This window comes from Thalia democratica, chromosome 4 (genome assembly GCF_965202585.1).
Source record: "Thalia democratica chromosome 4, ktThaDemo2.hap1.1, whole genome shotgun sequence".
NCBI lineage: Eukaryota > Metazoa > Chordata > Thaliacea > Salpida > Salpidae > Thalia > Thalia democratica.
Window position 1 is genome coordinate 56988257 of NC_139168.1, and position 20253 is coordinate 57008509.

A 20253-nucleotide genomic window follows, 5' to 3' on the forward strand; every position below is an offset into this window, starting at 1 on the left:
TTATTACTATCCTTGTTCTTTTAATTTTTTGATATTGCTTTGTAGTTTTCAATATGTAAACTATTTATAGTTTATCAGGAATGTAACCTCAATTAAGTGGAAATTACTTACTTTATCTCAGCTGTTTTTAATTTTGTTTCACTGAAAACAATTCTAAAATTAAACTAAACTGTCTAGTATTGACTTTTTTTTTATGACTGTTATAAAAAGCTTATTTACAAAACTTTTTTATAAAATAAATTGTAGCAAAACTTAAGAATCTTAATTAATAATTAAATAATTTTTTTACTTTAGACTTGGTATTATGGTATTAATTTCAAACTTCTTTTTATAAAATTTTGTTAAATAGTAAGCCATTAAATGGTTCATATGATTTTTGTGAAATACTTTTTATGTAAAACATTTTAGAAATTTTATACACATGTTTACCTAAATTTGTCTGCACAAGTATTAATAAATCTATTAGAAATAAATTCTGTATTTTACGGTTTCAAAAAAAAAACACCAAACTTTTCAATTTAAAGCGCATTACATATAGTTATAACAACAAGACTAATTTTTATATAAAACAGTATTCTAGAGTTACGTTTGATTTTATTTTTATTTCAATAAAAAAAATCAAATAGCTAAAATTTATCTTAAGTTTCTTAACTTTTGTAATGATTAATAAACGTTCATAAAAAACATTAATTAATATTGCACTTAAATTAATGCCTTTAAAGTATGATTTTTTTTTTAATTCTGTACATTCTTTTTTAGCTATTTGTTAATATGTATCTTTCGATCATTATTTATTTTATATTTTTCAAATATAGTTAACTGTTTTACATTTTAAAGTTAAGTTTTATCTTATCTTTATTTTTTATTAATATTTTTTATATTACGCTACCTAGAACAGTTTTGAAATTTTTTTACGCTCTTCTAGGAAATCTTTTATTTCTTTCTAAATGTTAAAAAAAAATATAACAACATAATTATGATATTGACGTAAATTAGATTCACAAATAAAATTTATGTGGAATGTTAAAAATGATAACATATATGATAAGCATTGAAATATTTAAATAAGTTATTTCTAAAAATATATATTACGTCATTAGGCTAGGCATTGCAAGACTGATATCTTTTCACTTGAACATTGTCTAAACAATATTTATGTTGAGTTACTTATGGCATCTATTCTTAATTAAATGAAAATATGTTTTTAGTATATAAAAGCTCATATGTGTTGTATAATATAAGCTAGATATTTTTTTAAGTTGCTACTAAAGTGTTATGTATTTAACATACATTTTTTCATTAATATTTTTATAGAAGTAGAAAGAGTGTTTTGAAAACATAATTTCAGCTAGTATTTTAAAGTTTAAAGTATTTTATTTTTTAATTGACATTTGAAGTGTTTTACTTTTTGATACTAAATATAATTCAACAAACGAAAAATAGTATTCTTTGAATTTTTCAAAAGGTATAACTTAAAAAAAAAAACTTGAGACACAAGACTTCGACAAAATTGCAACTGATTGTTATTTATTAATTCTTGACTGGTAATTGTTAACTGTGTATCTATGACGTAATTATAACTAAATACTTGTTCACAATTTACTTCTCTTTAGTTGCTAACTACTGCAGTTGATAAGGGTTAGCCGAGACATATTTTATTTTGTACCTAAATAAATCATTTATGAACATCTTGTGTCTCAATTTTTTGTATAGATTAAGTAGTACAGACAAACTGTATGTTTTAATAGTATATAAATATATTTTAGTAAAAACAGGATAAAAAAATGCTTTCAAAGTATATACATATTAGAACTAGTATTGATTGTTTGAGTTGAAATTTTATTACTGTCTTTTAAATTTTAATATAATGTTTTTAAATAAGCGTTTTTTTCCTTAAAAGATAAACATGCATTAAAAGTTTTAAGAAAAGTATTAAAAACTACTACTATTTTTTCATAATATTTTTTTAATGTTGTTTTGTCTTCGTAGTAAAAACTTTATTCAATTTTTTATACGAAAGCTACTTTATAATTTTCAGTCTAAAGGTTTTTGTAAATAAATAAATTTTAAAATTTGTATAAGACAAAAACTAAACGGTAAAATGAAATAAGTAAATAGTTTTTTAAAGCTTTTGTAACTTTATTTTTTATGTATTATAGAATGAAAGTTAAGTTAATGGTCTGCTTTAAAAAAGAATCAGGGAGCTTGTTGCATTTCAATTAATACTAAATATGGTTTGATAACCTATTGGAAAAAATGCCTTAATTTTATAAGCAGAACACTTTAATAAAATCTTGCTAAGTGTTTTGTTTTTAGAATTGAAACAGCATTTTTATTTATTTTTTAGCCTCAACCAGTATTAATGTTTTCAATGAATAGTAATATTAATTTAATTACGTTTTTGTACAATACGCGCATATAATGCGATTTGGAAAAGTAAAACACCTTTTTTATTTATAAAATCTTCGTTTCTAATTTTTAAGCATTTTAATTCGAGGTTTTAACTTATATAAACATAAAAAAACAATATATAAAAGTTAATTTCACAGATATTTTAGTAAAAGACTTAGATTCAGCCAGAAAAGCTTATATATTAAATAAGCTATTGTTTTTATATATTTGATCTATTCGACTTGAATAAGAGTTATATATACAATGGGCTCTTCTTGGCAAAAAGCTAAATTATATAACAAACTTTAAGAAGTTAAACACCTAGTATAAAAATAAAGTTACTAAATGAAAAATAACTCAGACATTTTTTTTGTTGAAAACTGACATATACACCTTAAAATTTTAAATCTAAATAAAACTTCTTTCAAAAAGTATCACAATGAGTAAAAATTTAAAATATGAAGAATATTCCTCCAAATGTTTAAGTGGAGTAGACGATGAAGGGCGTAAAGTAACGCAACATACCGAGAAACGAATAACAAGAACAACGAGTAACCTCTCAGATAATTTCAAACCTCGGAAGTTACGGTATAATCACAATGATTCTTTTGATGATGGTGTTTCATCTATTGGTCCATCAGCTTCTCGTGTCAATTCAAGGCTTTCTGATGCCTACCATGTTTCTTACCCGCCAACTGAACGTTCGAATATAACAGATGAAGATCTTGCTTCTAACTATAGCGAAAGAACTCAAAACAAACTTGACGATTTAGACCTTGGTTCTTTTAAAGAGGATTACGTTGATATAAATAAACAAAGGAGAGATTATTCTGATGATGACGATGTGTTTTCAGTTCAATCTCGCAAAAGCAACACTTTATCGAACTCGTCAAGATCAAGAAGGCGTAATTTTTTTAAAATGCAAACACCAATAGAGGATACATTAGATGAAGAAATGGAAGACTTATCTAGAGGATTCAACAAAAACTGCAGTTTGCGTGAAAAAATGTTCAAAAAACGCCACAACTTTTGGGAAGATAACTTGTTAAATGATGATGAGTTTGGATTCCAACATTCTTCGATGCTTAGTGATGGTTTTATGGACGACTTTTTTCGAAACACAGTAGGGATTTTAGGTAAAAGTATGAGGAAAAAATCTGAAGCGTGCAATTCTAGTTTTGAAAATGAAAACACAAGCCTTAACACACAGCCGAGTCGATTTAAAACATTAGAACAAGATGATGATTTAAGCTATTACGACGAGAGTGGAATATTTAGTGAAGCTTCTGACATAACAACTAATAAACAATGCAAAAACAAAAAAAGTATGAAAAAATATGATAGTTCAAATGATAACGTTTATTCAATAAATGATGGAAATGAACGAAATTCTCAAAGTGATGAAGAGATCTTTAAACTTTCAATTGATGTTAATGGATTTAAGTAAGACTCGTTTTTGCAGTTTAGTGCTAGTTACACATTTTTTTTCAAAAAATATTTTAAAACAACAAAAATCTAGTTTATTAAAATTGTTTAACCTAAAATATTTTCCTTAAACTGTAAAAAGTAAAGTGTTATTTATTATCTAAATAAACAAATTTTATTAAAACGAACACTATAAATTCAATATTTTACCATTAACATTAATTTAGCAACAACTTTTGAGAGAATAATTAGTTTTTAATATAACCAACAAAAATAAACTTCATCTTCAACTTAAGATGTTTTGGAAACTAATTAAAAAGTTTGTCTTTAAAATTTATGATTAAACTTTAGTAAGAGGGTTGGCTGCAGTAGTAAAGTTTTGAAAAACTTTACATTTATAGTATTATGCATTTGAGAAAAGGAAATTATATAGAAGTTCATCAATAACATTTAAACTCTATATCTCACTTACCAAAGCATACAATAACAACAAAAACAAAAAAGAGAGTTATCAAAAAAAAAAAAAAAGTAAACAGAAATTAGATTTTAGCCTATCAGAAGCTCAATGATATGTAGCCGAAAAGTATATTTTTTATAAACCACAAAGTTTTTAAGCAATTTACTTCATTTAACTATTTATGTTTTAACAAACAAAAAGAACTTGTTTTGTTGGGACAGCGTTTTATTAAGAAAAAGTTAGAAAACTTACACATATTTTTTGCCAATTCTACTTTGAATTAAAATATCATTAATGTACTAACAATATATACAAAAAATAAGCTTACTATGAATGAATAAAATAATTAATAAAATATTTGTTATTATAGTTATTTAACATGATTATTTTCAGTTTTCAAAAGTTAATTTTCATAGGTGTATTAAGATTTTTTTTCAGACCAAACGAATTGTTAGTAAGAACTGAAGGAAATAAACTTGTTGTATGTGCTGAAGTTAAAGATTGGAAGGATTACGAAAAACAGACAAACAAAAAAATTACTGCAAGGTTTAAAGTTTTTCTGTTATACTTATAATAAATACTTAAAAAAACTTAAGTAAGGTGTAAATAATTAACAAAACATAAAAGAGACTTATCATTTAAGTTTTGGTGTTTTAAATTTTTAAATTATCATACTACGTTTGTCTTTTATTAAATGGTTTAGAACATGTGCAAAAAAACCAAATAGTTCTTAAAGAAACACTTTTGTCATACTAAGTTTTACAAGTTTTAATAAATATTTAAAGTTTTAAACTTAATAAACTAAAAACAAACTCATTCAAAATCTCTATAAGATGAAAAAAGTGTAGTTATAAAAAAATTACGATAACAAAAAAAACATAAACTATAATTTTCAATTGATGATTGTACCGTTACATTTACGTAATATACTTTACAAAAATTTTAAAAATAGTTTTCATAAAAATATTACCAATTTGTACAACGGAAATTAAAAAAAAAAATTAGCTACAAATTCTCAAAACAACAACATTTTAAATTTGAACAAATTTAGGTACAAATAGCTTTACAAAAACTTTTTGCATCAAATGTTTACAAATTTAGCTTAATTTAGTTTTAAATAAATAAGGATTTTGTAGTATCTTTTGGCAGAAATGACATTTTTAGAAGACAAAGCTACAAACTTATTTTAGTAACAAAAAGCAAGCAAACACTGTACAGATTGTAGTGAATAATTTTATTAAACTTCTATACTTATCAAAAGTATACTAGAAAACCTGAAAGCTTTAAAAAATATTTTTAGAATTATGATTGGTTGATGAAGCATAAAACCTCACTCAAGCTATGACTACGTTAATTTTCAAAGCTTCATTTGTAAAAAACAGTTTTTTTAAGCTTAACAAATAACAGTATACAAAAAATATATTTGCTAAATAAAACTATATAGTAGCAATGTGTTTGAAAGATGTTTGATATATCTATATAAAAAAACACTCAAGGTGTTAAAAGAATTATTAATACTTTAGAAATTTTCGTCAAGAGTTTGATTTACCAGAAGGTGTAAATCCCTACGATGTTACTTCAAGTCTAGATTCTGATGGATTACTCAACATAGAAGCTCCAATTGCAAAATACTTAGTAAAAACTAAAAGTGCACATGATTGAAAAAATGAACTTTAATTATAATGTATAATACTTAATAGTACTTAATAAAAAAAGAGTTAAATAAAAAATACTTTGTTTGTGAAAAATGTGTGTTTTTGTAAAACATTCTTTTTTTTTTGTAAATTCATGCAGTGCATATCATAAAAAAGTTCATCAAGTATACGAACAAATACGCAAATACATTTTTAATGTGTGTATTATATACGTTTTCTTACATTTCTATAGAGTTTATAAAACTTTTAGCTTAACTTTAAATATTTTATTATCAGTTTTTTTAAAAACACTAAGGGCTGTACAGTATACAGTACACATTTTATAGTTTCAGTCTAATTTGAATTTAAACTATTTCGTAAAGATAAAAAAAGGTTTTTTTATTGTAATTTTTACTAATTTGATAAGTTTAAAAGTGTTAAGCTAATAATAAATTTCTGATGTAAAACTTGATACAAAGTGTTTTAATTCTTACTAGAAGAAATGTTATAAACTTTACAAAAAGTTAAAAACTAGATTGACCACTTCTTACCGTCCTTTTAGTATTAATGTTTTCTTAATGAAAAATAAACTACTGATATTTTAAAAGTGTCAAGTTAAAAACTTAGTCATCATTAGTCAATAAACATTTGTAATCAAAAAAATAAACAACTAAATACTATGTTAATTTCATTACTCATTTCATTTTTATTTCATATGATGCACAATCTAAGGGAATTTTATCATTAATAAGCGTAGAAAATTTACATATGTTGGTAGCTTGACTAAGTACTTATATATACCTTTAGTAGAAGTAACTATGTTGCTTTAAATTTCTAACTAGTGTGCACTTTTTAAAAAGGCTGTTCTTGATTTTCAGCTATTAATTTATTAATTTATCAAATGTTAAAGTTAGGAAATATATCTAAGTATTCAAAAAATACTAATTGTAAATAATTTTTGACAGTATAGATAAAAAACGAAACAAGTTTGTTGATTTATATAACAACAATTTCTAAAGTAGTTATTTTATTAAAAAACTGTTTGTTATAAGTTTAAAGTTTTTTTATTTGAAAACAAATTTTGACTTAGTTAGAATATTTTGAGTAGATCAGTTTTTATTTACATACAAAAAATGCCGAATAATTTATTTTTAACTATAACATTTTTTACTACTCTCTAGTTCAAAAGTTTGGTTAAAATAAAAGTGAACAATATTATCTTTAAATACATAGTGCTCAAAGTTTACTTGCATTGATTTTAATGAGTTTAAAGATTTGTCTAACTAAATTGAGTTAATTCATACAAGATTGTATAAGTGTAATTTTTCACATTTCTTGTTTGGATTTTCAATTCTAGATCCAACATTCTCTATATATCTAAATAAGTTCTACGTCTAATTAGGTGTTTAGTTAGATTTAGTTATTTTATCATCTATTGCTTTATTGAATATTAATAACTAAATACGAGAACTAGATCATGTAATATACATGGTAATGGTACTATTAATATACTACGTATCAGGCGCGTGTCTAGACTTTTTTTAAAGGGGGTTCACAATTTTTTTTATTCTTAGTTTGCCGCTTAAGTACGCATTTCTCAGGTATGCACTGCCACTTAAGTACGCAATATTTAGCCGAAAAACTCTGTCTTTAAAATGCTTTTTTCTGCTTAGAAATAAAAAAAATATAAGTAGTAATAGAAAAATATTATATTTTTTTATATATTATACTGTATTAAATTTAGATAAATTAAAACTAAAAGAACCAGAAAAAAGTTATGAACTTACAAATTATATATCAAAGTAAGTTCATATATGTTATTTAAAACAAAAATATTACAGACATAACTAACTTACTTTATAAAAAAATAACTTTTTATCAGGAAACAATATTATAAAATAATTAAAACTAAAAAAAATTTTTATATTAGAGTTAAATTTTTCTTTTAAATTTTAAACTCTTTACATTTATATATCTATTTATAATAAAAGTATTTTTTTCAAGTAATTTAATTTATAAAAATTGAAATTTCACTAAAAAAATGTTTAGACTTATGCAATTAAATTAAAATATCTTTAAATTTTATTCAAATGTTTGCCTGATGGTGCAGGGATTCTAATGATAGTTTTGAAATCTCTTTGAGTTGAAAAATTCAAAAAATAAAGATTCAACTTTGTGGCCAACAGATATACAAAAATAGAACAACTTAAATAAAAATACTAAAATACCATTAAATGATAAAAGAACAAATTGCCAGGTGGTGTAGTTGTCTAAAGATGATTTTGAAAACAAAACTCTCTGAATTGGACTTTTCAAGGTTTAAACCCAGTTGGTTGACACATTAAGAAATAATATAAATGTTTAAGTACAAACACAACATTATTATATAACAAAATATCACAAAAGCTTCACACAACATTATTATATTCAATAAACTAAGTAAAATAAAACTTTAGTGATTAGAGTAAAACAGTACTTACTAGTCCAAAAACAATACTTAATCAAAAGTTATTTATACTAAGTAACAATTTATAATGAGAACTAAGAGCACTTTAGTAAAAAAATTCCTAGAAAAAAATGCTACTTTAAAACTTTTACCTACTATGACGTCACAATTAATATTTCATTTATTTCAGCTGGGCAAAAACGAGCATTTTTTGTTAAAGCAACTTTTTAATTTTTTAGTGTTTTAAATTCAACAATCATTATTCAAAGTTTATCAAATAACCAAAACAAAGTCAATAAACAACGTTTTTGGTGATATTCTAAGAATATTTTTCTTCTTTCTTTTTTTTTTCAGGGGGTTCACAGGAAACAGGAAACCAGTCAAAACACGCCCCTGCTACGTATTATAAAAAAAAATATCTAATAAATTTTTTAGCGGTAGTAACAAATAGGACAGTTTTTATATGAGGCATTTAAAAATAGTTTAAAGGGGAAGTGTTCGAATATTTTAAAAACTAGTTTAGCCTATCATAGTATCAATTATTTTTAAACATTATTGTCAGGCACTCAAAACTTTAAGTTTATATATATATTAATCTAGTTTTACTGATATACAAGATTTTTTTTGATGTAGGTAAAGTACCTACTAACACAATTAAAAATTGCTATTACTTGTGTATTTTCCGTAATTTAAGCATCTACAAGAACTTTTTTATAATATAAAGTTTTTTAAGTCTAAACAGATCTATAAAAAAAAAGTTTTAAAGTTAAATTAAAAAGAAAAAAAAGTTCGTTATTGCTTTTTTTACGTACATAATTTTAGTTGTATATTTTAACTTCTAGGCTTTAAAACAAAGCTAAAAACCAACTAAACAAATATTTAAAGAGTTAATATAAGTTGCTTCTAACTTAGTATATCTAACTGTATGTGTATACTGATAGACATAAAAATAATCTTTGTCTAACCCCTGTTTTTTGAAGACATTAAAAAACAGCCTCTTCAATAACTTTTCTCGAAAAACTTTCTTTTAACACGGATAAGACTTTTTTGCTCTCAGTCATCAATTCCAAAACATCTAGTGTAAATTTTAAAACTATGGCGTTATGCCCTCCCCTTCTTTGCAGCTTATTGCCTCCTAACTTCCTAAAATGTCCCTCCATGGAAAGCCCTGGTCTAGTGTAAAAATAAAAATTTCCCGTAATATTTAGTATAAGTTTAAATACTACCCTCAAATTTCCCTAAGACTATTTTTGATCTTCATCATTAACTCCAGAATATCTAGTGTATGTTTCAAATTATTATATTATGACCCCTTTACTAGTCAAAATATTGAATTTAAAGCTTACTTAGTACATAACACTTACGGTATTTAACTTTTTTTATTCATATAAGTTTTGGATATAAACGGTCAAATAGATTTAGTTAAAAAAATTGAAAACAAAAAGCAAGTGCATATATACATTAGTTTATTATTTTTTTTTACATAGTAATCTTTCTACTTTTCATCACTTTTTAACTATTCCTACTGTTGCCAACTGCGTACTGTCTCCAACCAAAATACTGCTCAGCTCCGAGCAATCTTCAAAAGTTTCCACGCACATCGGCTTTTCTGGCACAAGAACAACAACCGCAATGTATCCAGACTTAATTTTTCCTGGATTTTCTTCCAGCACTTTGCCTGTGCGCCCGTCAATTTTCTGTGAAATCTCGGCAAAAGTGCTATAAAAGCGGTATGACAGTTCACAACCAAAGGGTCTCCGGCTTTGATCTCCCCGTGGACAACTGCAATTTGCGCCTCAAAGGACAAAACTTCTACGGGAAAACTTTTAGGATCGCAAGCCACGTAGCCGCGCTTGATGTCGGTCTCGGCGAGATTTTTCATGTTGAACGCCACGAAATCACCCAGAATCGTTTCGTCCACTCTTTTGTGGTCCATTTCGACGGCACGGATGTGAACAAGTCCGACTTTGGTCGGGGCGAAACTCAACTTTGTTTCAGGTCTCAGCACTCCGGCCACCATCCTACCTTTTGCCACCGTTCCAACCCCGCCTATTCTGAATACGTCCTTGAGCGGTAAGCGTAAAGGTTCTTTCTGTTGTGGTTTTTGTTAACTTGTGGTGTTTTTTGTACCCCTTTACTAACTATTGCCGCCTGGTAGCGAAATTGTTGCAAGGGAGCAATACCAAGTACTTTGAAATACATTTTCGTAAGCATAAGTTCTTACGTCAGGACGAGCTTTTGGTGCTATGCAGTTAACAGCATCCACCAGCGTTTTACCTTCTTTCCATCCTTCTTGCCAACCTTCGTACCAAAGCATGTTGCTTGAAGCGTTTACTACATTGTCTCCATCTTCGGCTAAAATCGCTACGAAAGGTACTTCGTTTAGATTGTACCTAACTGTTTTCAAGTATGCAGAGACTTCATTTTTTATTTCCGCAAATCTAAAAGTGCTTTGTTCTTAAATTTATTTAACAACATTCTACCAGTATGACTGTAAATTATCTCAAACTAAACAATAACTTTTCTATAGCAGCGGTTTTAGTCTTAACTTCCAAAGTTTAAAACATATTAAAAACTAACCAAGAACACAAACTTGCAAAACTTAAAAAATGAATACGAAATTTAAAATAAATTAATATTAAAAAAATAACAAACCTCTCTTCGCTATAGGCAGATTGATCCATTTTGTTGACGCAGCAGATCAGCTGGTTGATTTTCAGGCTGCGAGCGATCATCACGTGCTCTCTAGTCTGACTCCTTTCAGTGAAGCTTGCTTCGAAATCAACGGCGGACACCATCAGAACCGCGCAATCGGCTCGTACTGCATCTAAAGTAACCATTGAAAGTAATATACTACTTTAGTTTTTTTTTAATAACTTTGCAATTTTAAACGTTTTACTTAAAAAAGCTTAGTTTAAACTAAATTTAATCAACTCAAATTAATTTTTATTATGATGTTTAATGTTTAATAAACATAAGATAATAAGAATTTAACGTATTTATTTTAAATAAGCTAGTCTACAAACAAGACAAAAGCTAAAAATGTGAAATAAAGCTTCCACAAACATTCAGTAGTTTTCCTTAAAACTCATTTAATAAGTTTAAATACTTATATCAAATCTTAAAGCTGTTTCAACGACACAGCCACATCCTTTTAGAAATACTTAACTTTATACTGCTTACAGTTTTACAAACTTTTAATCATGCTTATCCCGAAGTGCCCTTCGTATCCGTCTTCGACAATTGTGACGTCACCACCGCTCGTCTTGAACTTTCAGCCGACAAAGTCGTTCTTCATGTTGCCTTCTCGCCATTTTAGCAGGTGCAAGATCCACGCGTGCTTGAAGTGGCCTCTCATCCCCGACTTCTCCGCCTCCCTTTCCAGCGTTTCCACCTCCTGCTTGGTCATCCCGCCGCACTTCAGGATCAGCTGACCCGACGTCGTGTGCTTGCCCGAGCGCTCTTGGCCAATGAAAACGACGTTGACTCTCGCTTTTTGTTTTGGCGGCATTTTTTTACTCTTGTATTTGCTTTTAGTTGGTATGTTTTTTTTTTCTGAAAGCAAAATTTGCTTTTACTAAACAAACTAATATACGGTATACTTACAATTCTCACCGGCAATCATTTCCTTCGCGATCAAATCTCACTCAATTTTTTTTCCGTATTTATATTTTTTTATATCTTCTTGTGTTTTTATTTATTTTTTATTTATTTTTTATTATTACTGCTACCCCTAACCTTTTTGGTCGGTAAGCGGTTCTCAGATTTGATTGGATGGGAATAGTGCGCGGGTTTGAACTGAGCGGTTCCTCTAATAAACTTACACAAGTTTTTTTGTTCTACTTAGTTTGTATAATGACGTTTTGCTGAATAATAGATACCAGGTACAAAAAAGTATAAAAACAAATACAGAAAAATTAAAAAGAATTGAATTATAAATTAAAACATATTTGTGCAATAATGTTTTGTTAAAATGACCTATAACATTTTTAAGTAAGAGAAAATAGGGTAAGTTGTAAAAAAATAAGCAATTATACTACAAACGAAGAGTTTTAATATATATCTCAAAAAAAAAGTTTTTAGCAATATCAGTAGTTAAAAACATGCATTTTGTTATAACAAAAACAAAAATAACTTTTTTAAGTTTTAATTATTTATGATTACTGCGTCAATCACCTTTAATACTAATATTTTCAAAAAAAATAAAACAAAAGTAAAGCTATCACATAAAAAGTTATTCAGTTTTATTTGGTGAAGCACTTTACATAACAAGCATAAAGTTTTTGTACATATTTTTGAACTGATAATTAAAATCATAACTGGTTCTAAATAGTAAGACAAAATATAAATTTTATTATAGTGACATAGAAACTTTATATTGTACCGATGTTGTTACAAACGATAAGTATTATTTTAATTGCTTGAAACACTAACAAAAGTTGTCGTGCCTAAATAGAAAATAAAATAAACTACTTTCATATAAATCGTATATGATTATTTTTGTTATTTTATAACACTACGGAGTTTTAAACAGTTTCATTAATCAAGTTCTATTGCTTAAATTGAAATACACTTTTTGATGTACAAGCATATATTCTCTTAAGAACACCCTTTTTACGTAATTTTTATAAACTCTATACGTTGTAAAATTAATACTTTAGTGTTTATTGAACGACAAAAAAAGTATTCAAAACATTTTTTCATAGGACCTTGTGCACAAAAAAACTTTTCAGTTAAATAAATATCATCATAAAATTAAGTACTTTGCTTGAAAACCTTTTTAGTTTTAATCTTTTAAGTAACAAACTTTCCAGCATTTTAGCACTATTATTTATAACTAAAAGATTTTAAAGTGGATAACCTGGACTGGATGGTTTAAGAAGGTTTTAAATTACAATAGTTTTTTGGTGCAATGAAAACAAATTTACTAAAAACAATTAATGCTGTATAGTGTTTTGAATTAAGATACTGTAAAATTTTAAAAACTCAATCTAAATTGAAGCGCACTTTTTTGTACAGAACCTTGGGTCAGTCTTACTAACTACCTTAAAAAATATATTGTTTTATGAATATATGTTAGCTATAAAATAACTTTGAAAAATATTATTACTTGTCATAAACACAACAATACCATTTTTAAACTACTTTAATAATAAGCACTTAGTTAAAAAAAGTTTAAATTTGATTATAATCTATTGTCAATAGCTTCAAATCTTCAGTAGACTTAGTAAGTATAAAAGTTTAGTTGAACCTGTTTAATGACCTTAGACTTGTCAATACAAAAATTGTATAACAAAACTAAATCTTCTAAAAACAGACAACATATTAAATTAATGTTCTTTTTGAAGTTAAAATAATTAAACTCTATTCACATAAATTATCACCTAGAGCTAGAGGTATAACTTTAGTTTTAGTTTAAGATATTTTTAGCGTGTATTATCCCACAAATGTAAAATATAAATGTATTAAATTATATACATTGCTCATTGGTGTATAAAAAGACTATCGCTTTATGACTTCGTAATGTGTAATTTCACACTGAGTGAATTTGTAGTTTATAGCTTTTTTTTTTTTCAATAAACAAAAGCAACCAAGAGTTAAAAATATAAAGGTAAAAACAGGTTAATTTTGTTAGATAACTTGGTCTTATAAAACAAAAGAATTTAAACAAGTATTAATATTGTAAATTGAAACTAAACAATTAATTATGTATTGTTTATTGAACAATAAAAAAAGCGCTCAAAAAGTTTGGTCTAAGTACCTCGTGTACGAAAAAACCTTTCGGTTATCGAGTCATACACCACATGCTTAAACAATTCTTTACAAGCTAACAAATTAAAACTTTTTAACCTGAACTTTTAAACGTAAAAGATATAAAGCAATCAATAGAATAAAAGAAAAAAAATTAAAATTATACGAAAGATTTTTTATCAAGTTATGTGTTTATTTATAAAAATTAAGTTATGTGTTTATTTATAAAAATTCTCTAATAATATAAAAATTAAAATACAGTCTAAGTCTCAAACTCAAAAGAATAAACATAGAAGTAATTAAAATTTTTAGATTAAAAAATTTAACTAAAACTAAACTTAATTTATAAAACGAGATAAACAATACTAACAACAGATATGAAAATACTTGAAAAATAGGTCACAACTTTTTAAATAAGGTAAAACTGTAAAAAGCTGAATTACTTTTATGTTTAATTTTATCAGTATGTTATGCTAAAAGTTTAACTTTCTTTTTAATTGGTTGAAATACTTAGATAAATTAATATTTGAATTAAAAAAAAAACAATACAAAACTTTTATTACTTTATAAAGAAGTGAATTTGACCATAAACTCAATCTAACTTTTATAAATAATAATATAAAAATAAGTACTGTAACATTTATACACTATGCATTTGTTGAGAAAAAATAATTAAATAAAGCTATAACAATGAATAATAAAAACAACAATTTTTTTTTATATATTAAATTAATTAATCAAATTTAAAAAGATTATTTTCAATTTTACAAGCATGTTAAGTATTCGAAATTACTTATAAAAGTTTTATAGTTAGTTTAAAATAATTTTTTTATGTTTTATTCCTTACTTTAAGATAAAAAAATCTTTTTAGGAGTTATGTATTTTATTTTTGTGGATTTTAAACGTAGGAAAAAATGAAAAATGTGAACTAAAACTATATACCAAGAGTATCTTTGACTAACATGCTTTATATTATAAAAAAAATTGTAAATTAAAAAAAAAACCAAAATTTCTAAACTCTTGAAATACAGCAGTATAGCTTATATCAAATATATAAGTGTAGATTTACTATGTTAAAAGTTATATTAGTAAATATTTTATACGTAAAGTTACTTTAGAATTCACTTCTATTACAATAATTACTAGGTTGTAAAAATAAAATGTCATTGTTTGTTTTTAGAGTTTTAATTCTGCATCGAAAATCAATTTTTTAAATGAAGTAACTTTGTCATATAGTTTGTTACTTCAAACTTTTATTTGAAAAATATTTAAATTTTTAAAGTATTTGTAAAATAATAAAATTAATATTTCAAATATTGATTTATTAAAGATGCAGCTAAAGTTACTTAAAATATAGTTGATTGCCTCTTTGATTGAAACTTTAGTTAATTATCTTGTTGTCCTTTTTAAAATTTTAATTATAACTGGTTATTGAACGACTAAAAATGCGCTCAAAAAGCTTAGTTTAAAGACTTGGTATACGAAACAACCTTTCGTTTATGAATGTTATTTAAAATTTAATTATTTTGTACCATTTATGGTACAGTTCAATGTCTATTCCAGGACAGAATATAAGTTAAAATATAAAATTATAAACACTAAAGTTGTAATATTTGTAATATCTACTGCTGCTTAAATATAACTACTTAATTTTATTTTAATTGGTACAAAAAAACAGTTTTTTAAATAAAATTTTTGAATTTATGGACACCTTGTTAAAATGTTAAAGCAAGAAATTTTTAATATTTTTTCACTGATGCAGCTGTAAAGATTCAACATAATAAGCGAACAAATAAACTTAATAATGCACAAAAATTTTTAAGTTGAAAGTATTTTCAAATGGTTTGAATTAGTATAGTATTTAATATCGATATTTGAGACTAGCATGGATATTACTTAGTTTTGTAAGTTTTATGTAATTATATAAAATCGATGATTAAACTGCTTAAGTTAGAATCTAAAAATTTCTCTCCCGCACAAGTATTCAAAAGAAGTTAATTAAAAAAATTTAAAGTATTTTTTTGTATACTTAGTCTTAATAACTTTGCTTATAAACTTTTAATAATCATTTAAAATTTAAATTTAATTAAGTTAGTTTATATTAATGTGTGAAATTATTACTTAAAGTACTTTTTTCAAAGTTAAAAATTGTAATTTATAAAATTTTAAGGAAATAAGCTATACTTTGGTTTCTTTTATAAAACAAGACTTAATACTAAAGGCCTAATTATTCTCTATGACAAGGTTTTTCAAACTTTTTTTTTCATTAGGTCCCCTTTGAAATATTTAAAAAGCAATAGGCCCTTCCAATAAAAATTAAAAAAAAAAACTGCCGAACTTTTTTTTGCTTTTTATTACCAACTCAAGAATATCATGTGTAAGTTTTAAATTATGATCTTATGATTCCCCAACTTTCTAAATTGTCCTTTTGGGAAGAACTGGTCTAGCATAAGTTTCAAGTTCTACCTTTATACTTAATGTAAGTTTCAAAACTACATTTAAACACTCCTAAGAACTTTCTTTGCTCTTCATCAGAAATTCCAGCATACCTAGTATCAGTTTCAAACTATGGCTTTATGACCCACCAGTGGCCCTTCTACCAGTCACCCCGTTTTGCCCCTTTGCGGTTTATTTCTAAAATGGCAACCAAGGGGGCCATAAGGTCTACTTTGGGAAACCCTGGTGTACACTGTTACAGTAGACTATGAGTCGGCAAGCGGCAGCCTTTACAGGATGAAAGTGCGGCCCGTGAGAATATTTTTGATTTAAGGTGGATGCGAGCAATGAAAGATAAAACTTGCGGCTTGCAAACATGCGAATGCGCCAGTCGAATAAAATGTTTTTCAACTTACACTAGACATTCTTGGTCACTAAGTGAGGAGCAAAAAAAGAGAAGATTTTAGGTATATCTACCGGAAGTTCAATACTTACTGTAGATATTTTAAGGCTATAACAAAGAGTAAAAACTTCAGATACTCTGCTTCCCGCGAATATCTTTATTTATTTTTTTTTTCTATGACCACCGAACTCCTGCCGAACCCTGCAGTAAAATAAAGTATATACTAAATAAAACTTTAATAGTCAATTATTTATTGAACGACAAAAAGAGCGCTCAAAATAATTGGTCTTAGGACCTTGTGTACGAAAAAACCTTTGGCTTATAAAATTTTTATTTCAAATCTAAGTCTAGTAAACCACGGTCCATGACGCTAATCTGATCTGCCATGAAGAAGTCTCTAATCTACGTCATGATTTTTTGCTAAAATAATAAGCAAAAAAGTATTTTAAAGTTTTATATAATGAAAACTAACAAGTATACTTATAATTTAATTTTTGTTGGTGGTTATTAAATTTCCCATTATCTTTTTTTTAATAAAAAATACACTGTTTTTATTTTAGTACACTTTCAAAATAACTATAGCCAACAAAGGAAACTTTTAAATAAATTATAACTTTTGTAGTTAGTCTGACCCGTAATTTTAAGTAGCTGCTCCAAACAATAAAAGAAACCCCATACCCAAATCAATATTTTTCGATGTAAAACAGCTAATTTTTATGAATAGCTCTGCCTGTATATATATTTATAGCTTGAAGTTAGAGAGTTTCACATAATTCTTATGTTTTTGTTAAAAATATTCAATTATACTACCATATAGTATTAATTTTTGAGATTTCTAAAATCAGTTGTATTTCGCTGAAAGTACAAATATTAAAATACAAAATGTTTGCATGTGACTTATTTAAAAAATCTATTTTTTTTAAGTTTTAAAGTTGTCTTATTGGTTTATAGAATAATAAAATATTTAGAACTTACTATGATAAATTTTCAAATAGGCTGGGATAAAGTATTTTGAGTACTATTTTTTATCAAAAAATTTTGTGTTTGCTAATATTTTCTAAAAGTTTCGTACTCTATTTTTATGTATTGTTGCTACATTTAAAAAATATGCAAGTCTTACATACACATAAAACACTTTTTTTTTAATCCTAATGTTTATTTATGTGACAAAAAAGTTATTATATATAATATTAGTGACACTCAAAAGTTTTAATAAACTAAAGAATAAATCCTGGACAAGACGTTAAAAGGTATCCGTGATGTGCAACTCGATAACCGAAAGGTTTTTTGTGCACCAGGTCCTAGAACCAAATATTTTGAGCGTCTTTTTTTTGTCGTTCAATAAACTATAATATATCTAAATAAAATTTCGTGCTTTTTAAGATAAAACTAGATTTGTTTTGCCTAAACCTGTTATAACAACATACATATGATTTTTTTTAACAATTCAAACAATTTTCATAAGATTTTTAAACTTTTTTATCGCATTATAGCAGTGTGTATTTCAAATCGTTGCAAAATTATTTGCTTTTCTGTATATTAGATTAAAAACTTGACTTTATTATAAGTGTCTTCGAGTACCTCTATTTTATTACACTGTATGTAGATTTTTATTCAGTTAACTATCTAGTTAAAACTATTTAGAATTTATTAGTTCATTATAAAAAGTTTATGAAGTATTTCGTAATAATAGTAAAATAAATAATAGCCTCGCTATCAGCGAAAAGCGACCAAGCTTAAATTAATCATCGACAAAATACACTTCACTAAAGCAAAACACTAACATAACAAAAATACAAATAAAAGTGTCATAAAACAAATAAGAACACTTAAATTCTGATTTATTTTTCTTCTTAGGTTTTTAAAAGTATTATTTTAATCTTTCTTAAAGTCATTTATTAATAGAAGATTTATATCTGTCGAGGTCATTAAGAAGCTTCTCCAATTTACATTGTTTATTGAACGACAATATAAATGTTCAATATATTTGGTCATAGGAACTGGTGTTCGAAAAAAACCTCTCGGTTATTGAGTCGCACACCACTTGAATATCTTTTAACGTTTTGTCCAGGACAATTGATATTCTTTAAGATCAAACTTTTAGACCTTCTTACAACTTAATGTCGTCCGACTAAGGTTTCATCTCCTATCGATCAGCTCGCTGTTAAAACATTGGGATTCAATCGTTGCCCATTACCAACATCCTCAGAACATTACTAAGCTAGAGTGACCTGCACTGTGTGTCTTAAAACTTTTTCGTTAGTGATCTTTTGCTGCTTTCTAATTAAAGGGGAGCGACGAAATCATGGTAAAAGAAAGAAATTGATTTTCTTTTACGTACTCAATAAAATAAACGTTCAATAGATAAGAAAGTATATTAAACACAATAAAAAATTGATCTCAAAATATATAGAAAAATAATTATTGCGCTTTATGCAAGTTCTCTACTTTTGGTAACCAAAACTTTTGCAGTCAGTCGAGTTTCAAATCTGACATTTAGTTTCTGTGTTCAATAAGCAATGCGTTTGACGCAATACTTGACCCAAGATATATTGAATGAAAATGGTAACACTTTTTTACTGAAAACGTTAAGTACTGAAAATATTAAGCTTTTTGTTAAAAATCTTAGTTTGCAAAACTTTGTTTATATGTTTTTTAAATGTTGTTACGAACAGTTTATAAATACTTTTCAAAGAAAACGTCAAAGAATGTCTATCAGGCAAAAGCCTGGACTTACGTGTGCCGTGAGACAAGCTCAAGTTAACATAAATATTTTTTTATTACATTCACAACACTAATATTCTATAGTAGGGATTAAAAAAATTATTTTGTAATAAATTTGTAGACTTAGAATACTTCTTAGAGTTGTAATAAAAGTAGATAAAATTGCTTTTATATTTTTCTGTATATATTCTGTTGGTTATATTTAACTTGACATATAAAATCAAAGCTGTGTTTTCAAAAACAGACATGTAAAATTACAGCACAAAAATAAAAAGTATCTTGCTGTTAAAAAACTCAAAATTTAAACTTAAGTTAATATTTTTCAAAGAATAGGCAATTAATACTGTTCAATTATGTTATATAAACCTTTGACTCTAGTTTCCTAAAGAAAAGATGTCTTTCCTTTGGGGCGATTTTAAATATCAAGAGGCAATCGTTAATAACGGGGCCAAAAGTGAACGGGTAGGTAACCAATAAAGGAACGATATCTAATCATGGGAGACATTTTTGTACCACCTGAACGCTAACGAAATTAAGTTTGAGAAACTCTTCTTTAGATTTTTCAAAGCCTATAACCACAATATAT

At 26.0% G+C, this 20253-nt stretch overlaps 2 protein-coding genes across 3 annotated transcripts; one reads left to right on the forward strand and one right to left on the reverse strand.

Annotated features, from left to right (window-relative positions):
• The first annotated feature begins 2115 nt into the window (after nucleotides 1-2115).
• Nucleotides 2116-6542, forward strand: LOC145834016 (uncharacterized). Of its 2 annotated transcripts, XM_082941321.1 has the most exons (3): nucleotides 2120-3834; nucleotides 4712-4819; nucleotides 5797-6542. In XM_082941321.1, the coding sequence occupies exons 1-3, from the start codon at nucleotides 2831-2833 to the stop codon at nucleotides 5933-5935; spliced, it is 1251 nt and encodes a 416-aa protein (XP_082797447.1). In that variant the 5' UTR covers nucleotides 2120-2830; the 3' UTR covers nucleotides 5936-6542. The 2 variants fall into 2 exon arrangements, with proteins under 2 accessions (XP_082797448.1, XP_082797447.1); XM_082941322.1 differs by lacking the exon at nucleotides 5797-6542 and having other exon boundaries at nucleotides 2116-3852.
• A 3316-nt stretch (nucleotides 6543-9858) lies between these two features.
• On the reverse strand, nucleotides 9859-11558 carry LOC145833458 (elongation factor 1-alpha, oocyte form-like). The gene is made up of 5 exons (XM_082940633.1): nucleotides 11549-11558; nucleotides 11009-11180; nucleotides 10578-10794; nucleotides 10101-10445; nucleotides 9859-10050 (listed from the first exon to the last, which is right to left on the reverse strand). Exons 1-5 carry the CDS (start codon nucleotides 11556-11558, stop codon nucleotides 9859-9861), a joined length of 936 nt encoding a protein of 311 aa, XP_082796759.1.
• Between the last annotated feature and the right edge of the window lie 8695 nt (nucleotides 11559-20253).

What these genes read in the sequence shown, in the direction of transcription:
- LOC145834016 (XM_082941321.1), top strand. Translation starts at nt 2,831, where the DNA reads ATGAGTAAAAATTTAAAATATGAAGAATATTCCTCCAAATGTTTAAGT. An exon ending in ATTGATGTTAATGGATTTAA is followed by an intron (nt 3,835 to 4,711) that starts GTAAGACTCGTT and finishes ATTTTTTTTCAG; the next exon opens with ACCAAACGAATTGTTAGTAA. An exon ending in AACAAAAAAATTACTGCAAG is followed by an intron (nt 4,820 to 5,796) that starts GTTTAAAGTTTT and finishes TTAATACTTTAG; the next exon opens with AAATTTTCGTCAAGAGTTTG.
- LOC145833458 (XM_082940633.1), bottom strand. An exon ending in TCTGCCTATAGCGAAGAGAG is followed by an intron (nt 10,795 to 11,008) that starts GTTTGTTATTTT and finishes AAGCACTTTTAG; the next exon opens with ATTTGCGGAAATAAAAAATG. An exon ending in CACCAAAAGCTCGTCCTGAC is followed by an intron (nt 10,446 to 10,577) that starts GTAAGAACTTAT and finishes AAACCACAACAG; the next exon opens with AAAGAACCTTTACGCTTACC.